The 13,770-nt window shown below is 64.1% G+C and overlaps 1 protein-coding gene across 1 annotated transcript in view; it reads left to right on the forward strand.

Moving 5' to 3' along the window:
• Positions 1–5,361: 5,361 nt before the first annotated feature.
• The window catches only part of MGAT5B (alpha-1,6-mannosylglycoprotein 6-beta-N-acetylglucosaminyltransferase B), a 33,441-nt gene continuing 25,032 nt past the window's right edge, over positions 5,362–13,770 (forward strand). The window contains exons 1-3 of the mRNA XM_070394244.1: positions 5,362–5,798; positions 9,328–9,440; positions 13,060–13,213. Coding sequence (XP_070250345.1) covers positions 5,731–5,798; positions 9,328–9,440; positions 13,060–13,213 — 335 coding nt within the window. The 5' untranslated portion in view covers positions 5,362–5,730. The remainder of the gene's footprint in view (positions 5,799–9,327; positions 9,441–13,059; positions 13,214–13,770) is intronic.

Raw genomic sequence — 13,770 nt, forward strand, 5'->3', positions numbered from 1 at the left:
CTTAGGCCGCGGGGCCTTCTCCCTCCGCCGAGAACCCGACGCAGCCCCCGCGGAAGCCGAGGCTCGGCGAGCGCGAGTCCCATGCGCGCCGGTTGTTTGTCGGCTTCAGGTCCCCGGGGCGCCGGGCGCAGGCCGCCACCGCCTGGCCGCCGGGGGACAGGTCTTTGCAGAGGTAAGTACACTGATGCCAGGTCATCGGGGTGGGGGCGGGGGAGGGCCCGACCCAGCGTGCCGTACCAGGAAAACCTGTAGGAGGAGGGAACCAGGACCCGGGCAGACGCTGAGGACGCGAAGGCGCCACCCGCCGAGGGGCGAGGCCTCAGAAGGCACCGGCCCTGCCCACACCTGGGCCTCGGACTTCCAGTCTCTGGGCCCAGAAAGCGGGTTTCTGTGGCTCCAGCACCGCCTGCCCATGGGGCTTTGCTCGGCAGCCCTGGGAGGCCCACCCGGCGCCCATGGCGGCGAGACGGCAGGTGCCAGTGCCCGAGGAGCAGGCTGGCCCCTCCTTCACGTCCGGCCGAGGAGCAGGCCAGGATTCTCCCGGCTTCCCACCGGGTTCCTGGACAGTTACATACAACACCTCCTGCTCCAGGAAGTGGGGGAGCAAGTGGGTGCAGTTCGGGCGCCCCCTCCCCCGCCCCAGAGGTGGGAGAGACAGGCGAGGGGATGGGGTCCTGTGGGAGAGCTCGTGCAGAGGTGACACGTCCCTGGAGGCGTCCCCTTTCCCTCGGTGGCACCTCACCGAGCCGCCGCTTTTGCTGATATTCCTGAACGAGACTCAATTCATTATCCTCCTAAAAATTGATTTAAAAAGAGACGCCTCAGCTCAGCACTGCCGAGACCCGGGATGACGGATGGCTTTATTAGCAGCTTCAATTGTGTATTCATCAAATTAGACCAGCAGCCAGGGCCACTTCGTTAAGATTCCTCCTCCTCAGCCGGAGGAGAGAAGATGGGGAGAGAAAGGGCTGGTGACTGTGTTCTATGGGGAAGGTTTTATTTTTTTTATCTTTATTGTTGAAAGTATTGCATCCGTCCCCCTTTCCCCACACTGACCCCTTCTGGCCTGCACCTGCCCTAGCCGGGAAGTTTTATTTTTTATTTTTTAAATTTGTTCTTATTGACTTCAGAGAGGAAGGGAGAGGGAGAGGGAGAAACGTCAGTGATGAGAGAGAATCGTGGATCGGCTACCTCCTGCTCGCCCCACACTGGGGATCGAGCCCACAATCTGGGCCTGTGCCCCAACTGGGAATCGAACCGTGATCTCCTGGTGCATAGGTGAGTGATCAACCACTGAGCCACACTGGCCGGGCTGCAGGGGAAAGTTTTAAATGCCCGAAATAACACGCTAGACGCCCTGCAGGGGACGCAGCGGGCCACAGGCTGGAATAAGGGTCATCTTCCCGCTGGGAGCCCTGGGGCCGGGCCCCATCCTCTGCCCCTTAATCCTGTCTCTCCTTTAAGCCTCTGCCAGTCAGCAAAACAGCGCTTACTCAGTGCCTGGTCCACGGGGCGCCCTGGGTGCTGCGTGTGCAAACCCGTAAGAGCACAGAGCAACAGGGCGGCGGTGGGGGGTGGGGGAGGTGGGGGGGGCACGCTCGCAGGCAGGGTCTGGGTTCAAGCCCGCTCTCCTCTGTACTGACAAGTACCCGTGGGCAAGCGTCTTCATTGTTGAGATAGAATTCAGATAAAGTTTGCCCCTTTCCAGTGTATAATCCAGTGGTTTTTTTGTTTTAGTTTTTTAAATTTTTTTATTGATTTCAGAGAGGAAGGCAGAGAGATAGAAACATCAATGATGAGAGAGAATCATGGATTGGCTGCCTCCTGCACGCCCCCTACTGGGGGGGATCGAGGCCGCAACCCAGGCATGTGCCCTTGGCTGGAATTGAACCAGGGACCCTTCAGTCCGCAGGCTGATGCTCTATCCACTGAGCCAAAACGGCCAGGGCCAATCCAGTGGTTTTTAGAATATTCATAAGATGGTGCAAACATCCCCATTATCCCGTCCTAGACATTTTCATCAGCCGAGAAAGAAGCCCCGTCCCCGAGAGCAGCCACTCCCACTCCACTCCCCAGCCCCTGGCCGCCACCAATCCACTTCCTGTCTGTATGGAGCTGCCCATTCTGGACATTTCTTAGGAATGAGGTCATCCGGCCAGCGGGGCTCAGTGATTGAGCGTTGATCTATGAACCAGGAGGTCACAGTTCGATTCCCGGTAAGGGCACAGGCCCGGGTTGTGGGCTCAATCCCCAGTGCGGGGCGTGCAGGAGGCAGCCAATCCATGACTCTCTCTCATCACTGATGTTTCTCTCTCACTCTCTCTCTCTCTCTCTCTCTCTCTCTCTCTCCCTTACTCTCTGAAATCAATAAAAAACATTTTTTTAAAAAAATTGCACCCTAGCTGGTTTGGCTCAGTGGATAGAGCGTCATGACACCTGTGGACTGAAGGGTCCCGGGTTCGATTCCAGTCAAGGGCAGGTACCTCTGTTGCAGGCTCCTGGCCCTGGTCAGAGACATGCGGGAGGCCACCAGTTGATGCGTCTCTCTCACATTGGTGTTTCTCTGTTTCTCTCTCTCCCTTCCACTCTCTCTAAAAATCAATGGGAAAAAAACCCTCGGGTGAGGATTAAAAAAAAAAAAAAATGTTGCCCTGCTAAAGCACATTGAAATAAAGTAGCAAAGTAAACATGGCAATATGGAGTCCCCGGGTCATTTCCTGGCATGTAGTAGGTGCTCAATAAATGGAACCTCAGTGTCTTGTTAAAGGACGAGCTGGCCTGTGTCTCTGGTGCTGGGATGGGGTCCACTGGGAAGGACCCCCTTCTGTTCTGTCCTGGCTTCCCTGGCCACCCCATGAACCCACACACACATGGGCGCGCACACACACGCACACACAGCAGCTAACGGCCTGCAGCACAGGAAAGTACGGTGGCTGCGTTCCCGGCGCCCACACGCTGTGCAGCGGGTGGCCTTCTGGCATAAATAACAACAGACGCCCGAGCTGCTTTCCAAGGGGAGGATTAGCCTAAAGCTGTGAGGCACAGAGCATGAGGTGTGCCTTGGCCAGAGCGAGCCCCTCAGGCTGCCCGCTTGGCTGCCGCCGAAGCTCCGTGGGGGACCGCTGGTTCCGCCTGCCCGCGGGTGATCTGTGCGTAGTGTCACCAAAGGCTGTTATGACATTATTAACGCTCCGCACGCCAGCAAAGGACGGTGGCCTGTCGCCTCTTAATGTGTGTCTGCTGCCGAGGTGACAGCAGTCAACGGCTTGTTTCTTTCTTGCCTCTTCCCTCCCCAGAAGCAACCTTGCTGCCTTGGGAAGGTGGAGGCTGCAGCCAGGGCTCCCGTGAGGGGAGACAGTGAGGGACCAGGAGACCTCAGGGAGACCCCAGAGCACACCCAGAGTGCTGACCTCCCCCCGGGGGCAGGGGGGTGTCTGTGGGTGGAAGGGGGGGCGGTGGAGGGGGGGCTTCAGGAAAGCCAGGACTTGCTGGGTGGGCGGGGCTGGTGGACTCCCCGGCCCTGCCCTCCTGACACCCACAGGGACCAGGTGGCTGAGTTGCCACTGGATTTTATTACCTTGCACAGCGTCTTTAAAAACGGAGCCTACATTTTAAAATCATGCGACTCCACATGGGAAGCCTAGCTCTCCGACTCTTGAAATAGTTCATTGAAGGTCGCAGGTTCGATTCCAGCCAAGGGCACATGCCCGGGTTGCATGTGCCCTGACCAGGAATCAAACCATGACCTCCTGGTTCAGAGGTCGACGCTCAACCACTGAGCCGCGCGGGCCGGGCTCGCCTTCTGAATTCTGGCTTCCGACGGAGGGAAGGCCACCTCTCAGACGACCCCCTGCAGATGGCTCTCCTCGGGGGAGACCGTCTCTCCCCTCCCTTTTGGCTGAAATGCCAGCCAACCAGGTGTACATGCGCCCCCCTGAGCGTCCGGGAGCGACACACACAACGGGAAGGGCCGTCTCAGCCTCAGTGTAGAGGGGCTTGGGCCTTGGCCCCGGGGACGGGGCAATTGTGTGGCAGATGCGGAGGCGCGAGGTACGATTCGGGCCCGGCAGGGACCCTGCCCTCGGGCTCCTCAGCCGGCCTGCCACCACTCGTCACTCTTCCGCACGGAGGCCCGGTCAGCCTGTCCTTGTCCAGCGCAAATCTGTTCCCTCCTGGAGCAGCTCGTCAGTCCGCCAACACCCATTCATCACCCGTCTTCGCGTTCGCAGAGAGCGAGGCGATGAGGTCATGGAACAGGGCCGGGTGGGTTTTGATGGGGAATCAGCAGGAAAAGCAGGAGCATGAGTCACCGACGGAGCAAATGGCTCAGGAGCGGGCTGGCGGTGGGCTAGGGGGCAGCTCGGGGCCTGGTGGGAGGGGACCAGGGCCCGGTGGGCGAGAGTACAGGCTTTCTCCTCCCCTAGGCCAGGCTGTAGGGTCCCTTCTTGGGCGGGAAAGGGCCTCAGGGTCATCCCTGGGCCTGGGGCTCCTCCCAGCGCGGGCTTCCCAGTCTCCACATTAGAAGCAGCGGAGGGGGGCGGGGAGGAGGGCACACAGGGCTTTACAGACATGGAGGGGCCTTCGCGCACTCCCCGTCGCTCCCGTGTCACAGCGGGGAACCCGAGGGCTTGCACGGACACACACCCTGGTTACTGGAGGGTCTGAGGTTAGAACTTGGGCCGCACAGCCGCCCCGCTTCTGGAAGAACTTGTGGTCACAGGCGAGTTTGAACTTGGATCAGAAAGCCAAGGGGAGGCGAGCGGTGTCTGAGCAGAGAGGGCCAGAGGGTGGGCGAAGGATGCAAAGCAAAATCGGCGCGGTGTGCGGGGCGCAGAAGCCACCGGGGGACAGAGGCCGAGGCGGAGGGAGGCCCCGGCACCGGCGGGGAGGGCGTCCCTGCCCAGCGCCGCCTCCGCGGAGCCTGCAGCCCGAGGCCCTCGGGGCTGGCAGCGCCCAGTGCTTCCGACGGCGGGGTTAGGGTTGGGGCTGGGGGTAGGGTTTGGGGGGCGGGGGCGGTCTTGCGGGTAGGGGCGCGCCGCTTGGGGAGGCTCAGGCTCGGTGACCCCGGCCGCCGGTCCTCTCGCCCCGCCCAGGCCGGGAGGGCGCGCTGCGGGGCCTCCGCCACGAGGTGGCGCCGACGCGCCGGGGAAGCCGGGCCGCGGTGCGGAGCCGCCGCCGCCGCCGAGGAAACAATGCGGCGCCTCCCCGCGTAGCGCGGCGCGGGCGGGACGCGGACACCCGGGCGCACGGGCGGCGGGGCGGGCAGGGCGCCGGCGCCGAGGGCCATGGGCGCTGAGCGGCGCCGGGTCGGGGAGCGGCGCGGGCGGGGGGCCGGGGCGCGGGCCGGGGGCCGCCTGTAGCCGGCACCGAGGGCGCGGGCCCGGGATGAGGGCGCCCGCGGCGGGGAGCCCGTCTGCGCGCGGCGCCGTCCCGCCCAGCGAGCGAGCCCGAGCGGGCACACGCGCGGCCGGCGGTCTGGGGGCGCGCCGCCTCCCGGCTCCCAAAATGTGAAGCGGGGAGAGCGGAGACGCAGAGACGCCCGGCCGGGCGCCCTCGCCCCCCGGCAGCCGCGCTCCGCTTCCCCTTCCCCTTCCCCGCGGCCCCGGCCCCGCCTCGCTCGGACTCGGCTTCGGCCGCAGCGGGTTCGCGGCCCGGACGCGGCGGGACAGGCCCGGGACGGGGCGCGCGGCCTCGCCTGGGCTCCTCGCTCCCCGCCGGACGGTTTGAACGATGATCGCAGTCAACCCCGAGGGGAAGATAATGGTCAGGAGATGCCTGGTCACCCTGAGACCGTTTCGGTAAAGTTCTCGGTGGCGGGGGGGGGGGGGGGGGTTCCCGGAGGGCGCGGGTTGGCAGTGCGCGGGGTGGCGGTGCGCGGGGTAGGGGTGCGCGGGGTAGGGGTGCGCGGGGTAGCGGTGCCCGGGTCGGGGGCGCGGGGTCAGTCCCCGCAGGGGTGCGTGCCGGTGGCAGAGGGCGGTCTGTGCGTCCCTCCTGGAGGCGGCCGGTGGCGCTGGGGTTCGGGCTCCCGCGGGGAGGGGTGTGCAATTCTGAGATGTGTCCCGAGTGGGTCTGGTTTGGAGAGGACTCCGGGTGCGAGGGCGGGGATGGGGCCGGGAGCACCGGGTTGTGGTCCTGGGCTCGCTAAGCGCCCAGGAGGGCGCCCCTCCCCTCTCCTCCCCTCTGGGTCCCGCCCCTCCTGGCAGACCCCACCCTGGCGTCAAAGTTCTTGGCCCTGCACCCCTCTGGCCCTGCAGCCCTGGGTCCGCGCTCCCCCGTCCTCCTGGGCCCCCCTCCCCTCCCCCCTTCAGCGAGCACGCCCCTTCTCCAAGTGGGGCGCGGGCAGCCTCCAACAGGGGCCCGAGGTTGGGGCAAGGACCCTCTCTAATGGGGACTCAACTCCCAATGCCGGCAGAGGAGAGGGGGTCAGGGGGTGCACTCTGGCCTCGGCCACTGGAGTGGGTACAGGAGCCTGAGGCTTGGGCTCTGGGAGGGGCCGAGTTTGAGCCCCTCCCCTTGAGGCCTCCTGTGAGGGGGAGACCTTGCTTCTTGGGGCTCCCGCCCCTCCTGCAGGGCATCCCTCCATCCCAGAGACAGCCCCCCCCCCCCCCCGGAAGGCAGGAGCCATGCGGTACCCCCACTGTCCGGGGTTCGGGAGGACCATGAGGCTGGGGGACTCAGACGGCTGGGCCTTGAGCAGGCGAATGGGAGAGATTCAGGAGCCCGACATAGGAGCAGGTGCCTGGGGAAGGGGTCTTGATCCTCAGGACACCCTCTGACCTCCAGCTGACCTGGGGTGTTGGGAGGGTCCTCACCCTGTCTCAGCCTGCCCACCCTCTCTGCCCTGCCATCCACACTGCAGGAGCCCAGCCGCTGACCCGAGCTTGAGCTGGCAGAGCTGAAAGGGGATCCCTTCCCCCCAGGCTAGGCCTGAGGAACCCCATCTCCCTGCTGCATCCCTGGGGTCCTGCCCTGGTTCTTTCAAGCTCTGGGGGTGCACAGAATTCCCTCCCCCCAAGATGTGTACCTTCACCTCAGCGTCTCCCTGGGCCAGAGACCCGCAACCTCAGTGGGTCTCTGTGTCCCTAAAGATGGGGGCAGCCTCCAGCCATGTCACTCCTCCACGCAGTCCTCATGGCAGGCGGCACTGGCCTCAGGACTGGGGTCCGGCGGGGAGAGAGGCAGGCGGGGTGTGTGGGCACTTCAGGTTCTGAGCTCCAGGCTAGATACCTGCTCATGCCGGTCTTGGGGCCCTGGCAGCTCAGGCCCCCAGCTCTCAGGGCAGCCCCATGGCTGGGGGAGGGAGGGGGAGGGAGGGGGAGGGAGGGCGGAGGAGCTGGAGGGTCCAGCCTCGCCCTCAGGCTGGGAGGACCTTTCTGGGTGTGTGACCACCTCTCTCACACGGTCCCTCTGGCTGCTGGCCTGAGACCAGCCGGCTCTCGTCTGGGGGATCCCAGGGCCTGTCCCCCCACCCCCTACCCGGGACCGGAGGGTGGACAGTGAGGGAGCCGTGTCACCAGGAGGAAGCCCCCCGCCCCTCTCGGCTTTCGGGTCCCGCCCCTTCTCCGATCTGGTCTTGAACAGCCTCCTTTAAACATGGGTGGGAGTCTGGTGGTGCTTTTATTTTCTTCGGCAACGATGTGTTTTCTTTAATGGACCAGGTTTTAATTAAATACTGCTCTGCCAGCTTCCAACAATGAACATTAAAATGCATGACGCCGGTCTTGCACGGAGAGACAGACAAACATGGGGCTTGAGGATGGGGTGGCGGTGAGAGGGCTGGAGGCCTCTGGGGTGATTGGGGGGCTCCGCATGGTGAGCATGGCTCCATGTGAGATGGGGTTCCTCAGCCTGACCTGACCTGGTCAGGGGAGGGATCCCCTTTCAGCTCTGTTGGTTCATCCAGTTCTTGGATCGATTTAAATTCCCAGAGCAGCCCGGTCAGCGTGGCTCAGTTCAGGAGGTCACGGTTCGATTCCCGGTTTCGGGCTCCATCCCCACTGGGGTGTGTGCAGGAGGCAGCTGATCAATGATTCTCTCTCATCACTGATGCGTCTCTCTCTCTCTCTTCCTCTCCCTTCCTCTCTGAAACCAATTAAAAAATATATTTTTTTAAAAAGATAAAAATCCCAGAACAGCTGCCGCCTCTGGCCACCCCAGGACTATGCTGGGAGCACAGTTCTCCTGTGTGGGCCCAGGATCTGGTACGAAAGCTGCAGGGGCTGGGGCTGGGGACCTGAGGGTGGCTCCCTGGTCCCTGGGCCGGCGTTGGTGCCTGGCACCTGGGAAATAGCCAGTCACTCGGTGGTGAAGCAGTCATTGTTTGGCCAGCTCTCCTGACCTCTGTGACGGCACACGCCCGCGTGACACCCCACTAACAGCTGTTGGCTCACACTGACCAGTCCATGGCACAGGCTGACCACCAACCGCGTGCCTGCCTGGTGAAGATTCGGGTTAGGGAGTGTCTGGGCACAGAAGGCGGCCACATGGCCCTGCCCTTCTAGATCTTTTTTTTTTTTTTTAAATATATTTTATTGGTTTTTTACAGAGAGGAAGGGAGAGAGATAGAGAGTTAGAAACATCGATCAGCTGCCTCCTGCACACCCCCCACTGGGGATATGCCCGCAACCAAGGTACATGCCCTTGACCGGAATCGAGCCCGGGACCCTTCAGTCCGCAGGCCGATGCTCTATCCACTGAGCCAAACCGGTTAGGGCTGCCCTTCTAGATCTTGCCATTCCGTAGTGACGGGGGCCGGGGGGCTGGGGGGAGGGGGAGGAGGGAGAGGGCACACCCAAACCCTTGAACGGGATAAGGAGGTGGTCGCACACCCAGGACGGACTGCTGCGGCCGGGCCTGTGCACAGGGCCGAGCGGGTGGGTTTCGGCCTCGGTCCTGCTGAACCGTCTACACGAACGGTTCTCAAACTTCAGCGGGTCTCAGCGTTGCTGAGAGCTCAGAAAGCTCAGTGCTCCCCCCCGCCCCCGAATGTCTGACTCAGTAACCCCAGGGTGGGCTCAGGAACTATGCCTCCCACATCTCCAGGCCGCGGCCGTGGTCTGGGGGCCACGCTCAGAGGGCCTTTGCTGGGGAGGCCGGAGCTCAGGCCTCGCTGTGCATCCTCGCCCCGCACAGCCGTGTCGCTGCTCAGCACCTCCTCGCTGTGGAGCCGTCTCCTCCAGTGCCGATGGGAGACCTGGCCGAGCTCGGCCCCTGACCGTCCCCTCTCCCGGTCACCATCCCCTTTCACTTCACGCAGCCAGTGGGTTGGGCGGGCCTCACGGGAGGGAGGGCGTGTTGGCCGCCCTGACCCCCTGTTGCTCCCCGCAGGCTCTTCGTCCTGGGCATCGGCTTCTTCTCGCTCTGCTTCCTGATGACGTCCCTGGGAGGCCAGTTCTCCGCGCGGCGCCCGGGGGACTCCCCGTTCACCATCCGCACAGAAGGTATCTCGCTGGGGAGAGGGTGTGGGGCGGTGCGTGTCTGTGGGTGAGGACGGAGGCCTGCGAGCCAGCAGCGCGGAGGGCGCCCCGGGGCCCTGTTCCAGGCATCCTGCCGCCTCGCGCATGGACGTGGGGGCAGAGGGGCTTTGGCTTGGGCTGTGGGACCCTATGCCGCCTGGACCCGGTCCTGGCTGTGGTCACCCCGTTCCTCTCACCTGGGCTCTCAGCTAGGGGAGGGTCTCTGAGCCACGTGGCCCAGCCCAGGCGTCGGAGAAGCTGCCTGTGTCGCTTCGTTAGTGGGGGCGGGGGGGGGGTGTCTGAATGTGACTCCTGAGTCTGAGATCCACGCTCTCTGTGCCTTTGGCCCAGGCTGTGGCCACGGCAGGGGGCAGAGGGCAGGCCTATCTCTGAGCTCCCGGGCACAGTCGGGGTCTCACGGCTCTTTGCCCGCGTGCTGCTTTCAAGGCAGTGGACAGAGGTTCAGAGCATGGGCCTTGGGATGGGCGGACCTGGCTCGTACCCTGCTCACCGTCGGCCAGCTGTGTGCCGCTGGCCAAGGGACTTACGTTCAGAGAGGAGAGCAATGGCCGTGTTCGGTCGGGTGGGAGAGCTCACACGTGGTGCGCTGGGTGGTGACCCGGCAGCCTCCTCCCAGGTGGGGGCTGCTCCTTCCTCCCGCCCAGGGCGGGTGCAGACAGTGCCGCTGGCTCAGTGCGCCGGGGCGGCCTCAGCTCAGCCGTGGGGAAGGGGAACAGAGCCGGGGGGGAAACTGAGGCAAGCGGGCTTTCCCTGCCCCTCTCGGACGTCTCTCTTTGAAGCGCATCCTCTCAACACCCCCCACCCCCCGGCTCAGCTGACTGGCTCCCCTGTCCTGTCATCGAGGGGGTGCTCTGGGGGCACTCATTGTGCCGTCTGTGCCCCGTTCCACTCAGCCCCTCGCCTTCACATCCACCTCTTTAAACCTGCGGAGGCCCAAGGCCCGCAGGAACGTCACGGTATTAGCCATCCGAGCCGCGGGCAGTGAGTGAGTTTATCCCACCTCCGAGCCCTCCTGGGCCTTCCTCCCCTCCCCATAGGCGGGGTGACACGTCGGCCTTCAGAGGACACGGGAAGGGCCCAGCGCGGCCGCTGCACCAGCACCAGCTCTGTGAACATTGGGGCGGTGCCGAGTGTGAGGTGGGACAGTGCAGACGAGGACCGAGGGGGTGCGGGGTTTCTATGTAGGAGATGCCAGGATCCAGGCGGAAGGGCGCTGGGCCAGTTGTGAGGGTGCCCTGGGGGGAGCGTGGGGGGACACTGGAGGTCACCTGCTCCCCCCAGCAGGGCCCTCATGCCTCCTCCCGCTCACTCCCCCCGCCAGGACCCCGACTCTAATACGCAGAGCCCCTCGCGCTGTTGACAGGTTCTCTCGTCCGGGTAGAATGTGACAGATGCCTCATCCCACCTTCCGCACACCCGTCAGGACACAGGGGGGAGGAGTCTAACCTAATTCCCGCAGCAGCAGGGCCTGGCTGGGGCCCAGGGCGTGTGCTCCTGCCCAGCCAGCCCTCCTCCCGGCCTTCTTCCTCCTGCCTCCTGCCTCCTCTCTTAAGGAACTCACTTCCTCCTGACATGGGATGTGATGCTGTGTCTGAGGCCCTTGTCTTACCTGCTGGGGGGGGGGCTCCTTCAGTTTCCAGGGGGCACTGGGGAAAGGTGGGGGACGGGAAGGGAGGGCGAGGCAGGACGGGAGAGACAGGAACAGAGCTCGTGTCTGGAGAGGAGAGGGCCGTGAACCCCGTGTGTAAGTGCGAGGGGCCGTGTGTACCTCGCATCCCAGCTGCTCATGTACATGGAAATGTGGGGGGACATGTGTGGGCTCTGCGATGTGTCGCTGGGGCCTCACATTAAACGTTTCCATTTAACTGACGCCAAGCGCAGCGAGGCGACTCCAGGCCAGCGCGGCAGGGCTCGCTCTGCTAGTCCCCTGGTGGTGGCTCAAGGGAGTGAGTCACGTGGGCGGGGGGTGGGGTGGCTGGACCCGCGGCATGAAGCTGGCTCCCCCTGGCTGCCTTCTGAGGTCTCTGGAGCTTCCGGGGTCCTGCGCCACCGGCGGGCGACCCCTGGGCCCCAGCAGCTGGGGAGGGGTTTCGGGTCTTGGTCCCGTCGATGGAGGTGGCCTGGGAGACCCAGCGGCAGGAGAGGGGGCCTGTCTCCTCGCTCACCCACAGCCCCCAGTCTTTGCACTGTTGGCATGTTTAAGAACTGGCTTCATCCCTCCTCGGAGGGGCAGTCCCCACCCAAGGCCTCCCGGCTCCTCCGGGCCTGCTGGGCCATGCTCTTCCTGAGAAGCAGGTACTGCTGGTGCTCATGTCCCTCCGCCCTCCCGTGGGCGGCCCTGCGGCTCTTGGGGCCTTTCCTGCCCCCCATGAAAGGACCAGCTTGGAGCAGCCCTGGAGCGGTGACTGGTGGAGATGGGGTGCACGTGGCCCAGCTCCCTCGCCTGCCAGGGGGGAGCTCTGAGCCGGGGTCTACACCTGCTGGTTCACCTGGCTTGGTGACACACCCTCTCTGGGCCGTCTCCCCTGCCCTGTGTCACCTCCCCACTCCCCAACCGGGTTTCCTTCACCCCCAGATAAATGACCTTTGTTTTGGGGTCTCTCTCTGAGGACCCCAGCCTGAGGTGCCCCCACCCCTCCCCGGAAACCCCAGAAGCTTCGGGGAGTCCACTCACAGCTCATTTGTCTCGAGAGATTCAGAGCTGGGTCCGTGGGGCCGCAGGGAGCTGAGCTGGGAGCCGTGCCCGGAATGGGTGCCTGTGGGCCGCGTGGAGGGGCGGTTTCAAACCTTCGGGAGATTTCATTGGAAAGGAGGCGAGGACTGCGCTCCCACGGGCCGGCCCGTGTGGCGCTGGCGACGGGGGTGATTAGAAAGGAAAGTGCGGAGAATCTCCGGCTGGTCGATGCGATCTTGGCTGAAGCACCTCGTTTTCATTGACTTTATTCTTCGCACGGCCTCCCCTGCCCCTCGGCCTTGGACTTGGTCTTTGGGAACCTGGAGACCAGCCTGAGAGTCAGGACTCGTTCTCGATTGTTTCTACAGGGGGTCAGGGAGCAGGGGTCGGGGAGGGATTTGGTCGGCCGAGGCCGGCAGGAGAACAGGGCCCTGAAGCCCTCGAACCCGGGCTCGCAACCTCTCCTGTGCATCTGAGGCACGTGGGCAGCAAGGGAAGCACAGGTCCTGGGCTCCACGTCCTGGAGATTCGATGGCAGGTCAGGACCAGGGCCCGGGAACGTGGGCTCCAAGTCCTGCCAGGAGGTTCAGGTGCAGGGCGCGTGGAGGCCGGATCCAGAAGTTCTGTCTGGAGCTGGTCGTCGGGGGCCTTGGAGGTTCCTGTCCCACTACTGGGCTTGAGGTTACGTCTACAGCTCGATTCTGCTGAGGCCAAACTGAGGCCCAGAGAGGTTAGGGATTTTCCCAGTGCCACACAGCAGGAAGGGCTCCAGCCCTGCAGGTGACGGCGCGGCAGGCTCCCTTCCCTGACCCCTCCTCTTCCTGGGGAGACAGGAGGGGGGCTGGGGTCTGTGCCACCCCGGCCCGGAGACCAGGCGGCCTCCGCTGACTGACCACCCTCTGCCCGCAGTGACGGGCGGGCTGGAGTCCCGTGGTGCCCTCCGCAAGATGAGCGACCTGCTGGAGCTGGTGGTGAAGCGCATGGACGCGCTGGCCCGGCTGGAGAACCGCAGCGAGCTGCACCGCGCTCCCGGGCACGGGCACGGGCACTCGGCCCTGGACAGGTGAGGGGCACGGAGCGGGGGAGGGGTGGGCCCAGGTGTGCAGCCTCGAAACCCACTCCTAGAGCTCAGCAGTGGGAAACGGTAAGAATACAGAGAGCCCCGCGGTCAGCGTTAACACTGTCACATCGGTGGCCCGTCTTTCCTTCTTTTTAATAAAACATCCCAGGTGGAAGCTGCAGGGCCCTTTCCTGGCCTTGGAGCAAGGCTTCCAGGGCCTTCTCAGTGCGTCACACCTGTGTTTCCAACACCTGCGCCTTCTCCGTCACAGGGTGCGGGGTCGCAGGTCACAGGGCGCGGGGGCAGGTCCCACAGGCGGCGTCCCACCTGCACTTTTCCCTCCGCGTGGCAGTTCGGAGATCTGTCCGTTTTTTCTTTTTTTAAGTGTTTTATTGATTTCAGAGGGGAAGGGGGGGAGAGAGAGAGAGAGAGAGAGAGAGAGGGAAACATCACAACTGGGAGTCCTGCCCTCCCTCCCCCGGGTGTGGCTGTGGGGGAGGCGCTGGGCCCCGCCATCCCTGCGAGATGAGCTGCGCCCGACCTGGGGTCGCTTGGGGTCC

This window comes from Myotis yumanensis, unplaced genomic scaffold, assembly GCF_028538775.1.
Source record: "Myotis yumanensis isolate MYYU_CA2020_CCGP unplaced genomic scaffold, mMyoYum1.0.hap1 SCAF_16, whole genome shotgun sequence".
Taxonomy (NCBI): domain Eukaryota; kingdom Metazoa; phylum Chordata; class Mammalia; order Chiroptera; family Vespertilionidae; genus Myotis; species Myotis yumanensis.